Source organism: Octopus bimaculoides, chromosome 5 (genome assembly GCF_001194135.2).
Source record: "Octopus bimaculoides isolate UCB-OBI-ISO-001 chromosome 5, ASM119413v2, whole genome shotgun sequence".
Taxonomy (NCBI): domain Eukaryota; kingdom Metazoa; phylum Mollusca; class Cephalopoda; order Octopoda; family Octopodidae; genus Octopus; species Octopus bimaculoides.
This window is the reverse complement of record NC_068985.1, coordinates 85,434,121-85,439,762: the sequence shown is the minus strand read 5'-3', so window position 1 is coordinate 85,439,762 and position 5,642 is coordinate 85,434,121. Positions and strand designations below refer to the sequence as shown.

Here is a 5,642-nt window from a genome sequence, read left to right as displayed (position 1 = left end):
TATATATATATATATATACACACACACACACACATTTATACACACACACACACACACACACACACACACATATGTATATATACACACATATTTATACACATATACATATATGTGCATACACACAAATTATATACATGCATGCATACATACAGACAGACAGACATACGTAGGAGGGACACCCAGTCATAAAAGCTATACTGAAGCTGACAGACACTTCATCATCATCATCATCATTCATTTTACATGTTTGCATTGATTAACCAATTTGACAGATCCACCAAGGCACAGAACTGGCTAGAGCTCTTGTGTCAGCTTTAGCATGGTCCCCAAATTTGTACATCCTTATTAATGCCAACCACCTTACAGTGTATACTGATTGCTCTTTTATGATTCGCTAATGAAGTGAATATTTTGCATTTAATATTAAAGTATGTACTAATGTGGCTAAAAAGTGCCTCTTAAAATTAACAGAAGAACCAATATATATATCTTATTTGAATTTTATTTTCTATTGTGTATATGGCATATTTGTGAACAATATATACCTCTAGCAGTAACCATTCAAAGGGCATTTATCAGGTATTCTCCGGCTGCAGTTATTTTTATTCCATATTCAATTATGATAACTGTTAGTCCTTTTATTGTTATTATTCATGTTCAAGTTTAAACTAGTATTTATATGGCTTGAACTATTATTATTAGCAGCCAAAATACAGTTATTCATGTTGTGACTACACAGACTATCATTATTAGTCACTTGAATACAACTATCGCTAAGAATAAAATGAATAGTCATATTGATATGCATCTTTTTGTTGCTATCATTTAATATAGCTAATGTGGTTGCTACTATTATCACTGCATACAATATTATTGCCACAAACATGGTCCACATTAATTTTAATAATAGTACTATAGACATCAGCCGGGAGAGCTGCTGAATCAGTAATAGCAAGTGTATAAGGAATAAAATCACCAAGTTTAAGGTGAGAAATATGATTATTATTATTTTTATTATTATTTATTGCCTTTGCACAGCTTCTAACCCTGGAGATGTACTACGATGTCCGTTGTTCACTACCAGTGAACTAAAGTAACATCCCGTATTTATCGAGCACCATCCAGAGTATTCAAGCAGTTCCAAGCAGTGCTATTTTCTGCAAGTACTCCACTCTTATTGCAGCCCCTATTTGTTCCATGTACTTCTCATGATTTTTACTCACTGTTCCCAGGGCTCCGACAGTTATTGGTACTACTACCACCTTTTTCATCGACCACAACTGCTTCACCTCCCAAGCTAACCTCTCATATCTATTGCCTTTACTTTCTTCCTTATCGCATACCTTATTGTCAGCTAGGTATGTTATATCTATGATCCAGCATCGTTTGCTTTCTTTCTCAACACTATGTCTGGTTTCCTATTCTCTATCTCATGGTCACACTGAATCATAAAATCCCAAAGGATCTTTGCATTATCGTTTTTGATGATGCCTTCAGGTTTATGTTCATACCACTTTTCTGCTCTGTCAAGCCCGTACTTTTTGCAAAGTGTTCGATGGACAATCCTTGGTCAAGATTAACGTTGGAGGTTTCTATCATTTTTTCTTTGATAAAGGTAGCTTTTGCACATTTATCAAGGCCAAATTGCATCCTGATGTCATCACTGAATTGTTTAACTATTGCTAGCAAGCCCTGTAATTGTTAGTCATTTTTTGCAAAGTGCTTTAAATCATCCATGTAAAAGAGATGATTTAGATTTTTATCAAACATCTTTTAGCCATATTGTACATCATGAGCATTTGAGAGAGGTATTAAGGCTAGACAAAAGAGGAGTAGTGATAGAGTCACCCTGGAAAATGTTACATGAAATTCTTACATTTCCAGCATTGAAAGATTCATTGTCACTGTTCGAAGTCAGTGTGGTCCTCCATAATCTCATGCTTACAGACAAGAAGTTTCACAGAGTAGGTGCTATTTTATAAATTTCCAGACATTTCTTAATCCAGTTTTGTGGTAGACTATCGAAAGCTTTTTTTATAGTCTATCCAAGATATCAACAAGTTCTTGTGTTGTTTGTGACAATCTTCCAAGATCATCTTATTGATCAGTAGCTGATCTATACAACCATAGGACTCACATTTACATCCTTTTCGCTCATTAGGGAATATACTACTTTCTATTAAAAAACTATAGGTATATTCAGTGAAGACAGATTTTGGTATTTTATACATTGTTGTTAAGCAGGTTATGGGTCTATAATTTTTTGGTTCATCTGTTTCTTCATCATTTTTTGGAAGTAGGAATGTAAAGCCATTAATTTGCTGAGAAGGAATCATATTAGGTTGCTGCAAAACATTGTTGTAAAGTTTTGTTATCAGTTCATGACTCTCTGGGAAGGCATTCAACCAGAAGTTAGGAATTTTATCCTTCCTTGGAGACTTCCATTTGCTTGACTTCTTGAGAGCAGATCTTACATTCTCTACCTTGATACCCTCCCACTTTTTGTTCTTCTAAGGAGTCTAAGTCAGTAGATATTCTATCAATCCAAGGGGCTTTTTTATTGTATGCTTTTTCTTCTGCCCAGATTTTATTCCAAAATTCCTGCACTTCTTCTTTTGATGGGACAGACTTTACTGTAATTGGTATTTTCCCTATCTTCCTGTAAATATTTCTTGGGTTATTTTTGAACATGTTGTTGTCCTTGAAGAATCTAACCTGCTTTTCATACCATGCTATGGGGGCAGCTTTAGCAGATGCCTTTTCCTTAATAGTTTCTATGGTGGTATCGATGTCAAGTATGGTTTTCATATATCTTTTTCTTTAATTTTCAGATTTTTGTTGGTTTGATATTCTTGTCAAACTTAAGGTTTTTTTTTAAACATTTTACGTCAGACCTAAGTAGCTGAATGTCGTATTGAATACATTCTTGCCAAATAGGCTTTTTGTGAGAATGTTGTCATTTTCTAATCTTTTCACCGCAGAGAATCATTGAGATCTTTGCAGATGCATAGTACAGGTGATTGAGATCTGCAACATCAACAGCATTAGCTGAAATTATATCCTTAAGTGCAAGGTGGATTTTACCAATTACTTTCAGTTTTTGGCTAGAGTTGCAAATTTTTGGAAGATTGTCACGTTCATTCATACTGATTTCTTCAATCTTCCACCATTCAATCATGTTCAGTTGGGTCGATTTCTGTGTGACTTTCTTCATCTATTTGATTTTCATCTGCCTTAGTAATTTATGGTTGGTTCAGAGAGGATTTCACTTTGCTTATCAGTTACATTGACTCTTTCTATCATTACTGCATTTTTATCAGATCTGGGTTGGTCTATAATTATTTCCTCAGTCATATCTTTAGCTGCAACTGAATTCCTTTTATCCCTTACTGATTGTTTAATTTGGTCAATCTCTAATTCAGTTAGTAATATTTTTTTTCATCATGTTTCTTCTGACGTTGGCAAGTTTGTTACTGTCTATGTAGGATCTTACTTCAGGGTTCTTCTCTCTCCAGTTTAGGTAGGTTTGTTCAGTATTAGATTTATTTGTGGGGAAATGCATGACATGATAGAAGGCCTTAAGAACTTCTTTATTATCTCCTCTTGACCGTTTTTCATTCTTTTTCTTTTGGTTATTTGATGATGAGTGTGGATGGCCATTTGTTATAATATTCCGGTTGTGGGGTACTTCCAGCACCTGTGTTTCAGGAAGATTTGAACCAATAGCTGATTTTTCCACACCCAGTCTGGTTCCTCACTGGGATGTGCAACCCTTGTTGACTCGGGTAACAAGATCTGGTGCGTATTTTGTTTCATTGAGGCATGACAAGCTTGAAAGTTGACATTAGAGGTTAACTTTTTGAGACAACACCACCTCTAAGTTCTCTGAATGAAAATATTGCTCATAGCATAGCTTCTTGAGGCTAACAGATTTGTATTTGTCTGTATTTTTGGTGTTGACAGATTTATTGTTATTTCTACTATTGTTCTAGTTGTTGATATTATTACACTTGTCATAATTATGTTTACCAAAGTTATAAAGCTATTAGCAGGCATAGCTTGGTTATAATAAGAGTTATGGTTATTAAATATAGCTTCATTAGTGGCTAGGGTAGAAAATTCCAATAGAAATATTTATTATTACACTATGCAATACAGATCTAGAATGGTAAGATCGCATATTGATGTATTTGAGATATTTGTTAGCTCTACAGAAAGAATATCAAGCCGGATTTAAATCATGAATGATAGCAATTTTATGACTATTGTTGAAAGTTATAGACAAATTAAACTCATCCAAAAATTTAAGCAAATCTTTCCTAGTATGTTTCAAACCAGAGTTAGACAGTTCTAGGACAACATGAAGAACATCATCCTGATGAAGACTACCTTTAATATTTGGAAATCTGTATCTATGTTACACCTTTCAACATACCCATTAAATACATGCATACATATATATACATTTATAAATATTAGAATGAGATAACAAATCGAAGGTTGTGATGAGTTTTCAAGACATTTATAATGAAATAGTCTTACAGCTGTTTCTGGGATATTATGGATATCCCTTCATCAGAGACGGTGTGAGAAAATATTTGAGTTCGAATTATTGTAGAAAAGATAGGGAATATAGAGGGGAAATAAGAGAATGAAAACAGAAATAAGATATATAAAGATATTGCAGTTGTAGTTCCATTATTTGAGGAAAATGGTGTATAGAAGTGTTAAAAAAGAAGTTTCCTGTAGATGGTGTGTAAGTTCCAATAGCAGTTAATATTTAGTCATTTCAAAGCATGGGGCCGTGGAATCTGTGTTGATCATTCAAAAAGGTTTTGTGGTGTGTGTGTGTGTATGCATATATATATACACACACACACATCCGCATATATACATATAAGCATGCATATACATATACATGAATATAATTATATACACATGTACATATATATGCATATACACATATACATATATATACATATACAAACATACATATATATATATTATATATATATATATATATATATAAAACATAATAACGATTTTTATTACAGCATATTCCTAACTCCTTACTAATCAGAAATGCTGCACCAATTTTATTTTTTATTTTTTAAGCCAATTTATTACTGCTTTTTTTCTGCAACGTTTTTCTGCTAGGTGCTGACTCTTATACAGATTCTGATAGCACTATGGAGAAAAAGAAAGATGTAAAATCAGAATCACCAACACTGATGGGACAATGGCGCCAGGACTACAACAAAGACCTTTACCGTTATTCAGATAACTTCGATGAAGTTTATAATTCCAAGGTACGCTTTTCTCAACATTACCACACCTATCTGGTATGACACAGTTTTTGGGCAGCTCTCTTTGAAACAAAAACTAACAAAAAAAAAATCCAAAACCACAGAAGCTTTATACTAATCCTTTAATATCAAAAACTAACAAGAATTAGGCTGCATTTTCCTGGCTGTCTGTCTTAATGCTGCCCCTCTTTCCTTTTTATTTTGACGATAGAAAAGGAACAAAGCTCCCCTTGTACCCCCAGAAAAAAAAAAACAACAACAATAATAATAATAATAAATGAATAAATAAAAACTATTACTAAAACATGCATGCATGCTTGATTGCATGTCCTGATG

At 33.5% G+C, this 5,642-nt stretch overlaps 1 protein-coding gene across 5 annotated transcripts in view; it reads left to right on the top strand.

The window, feature by feature from the left end:
- LOC106878768 (irregular chiasm C-roughest protein) overlaps window positions 1–5,642 on the top strand; it is a 177,553-nt gene that overhangs the window by 102,452 nt on the left and 69,459 nt on the right. For 4 of the 5 annotated variants that reach the window (XR_001410547.2, XM_014928093.2, XM_052967827.1 and 1 more), the window contains exon 12: window positions 5,158–5,309. The exons of the other annotated variant lie outside the window; for it this stretch is intronic. Coding sequence is in view for 3 of the 4 variants with exons in the window: in XM_014928093.2 (XP_014783579.1) it covers window positions 5,158–5,309 (152 nt within the window). In the remaining variant the exon portion in view is untranslated. The remainder of the gene's footprint in view (window positions 1–5,157; window positions 5,310–5,642) is intronic. 5 annotated transcript variants of the gene reach the window in all.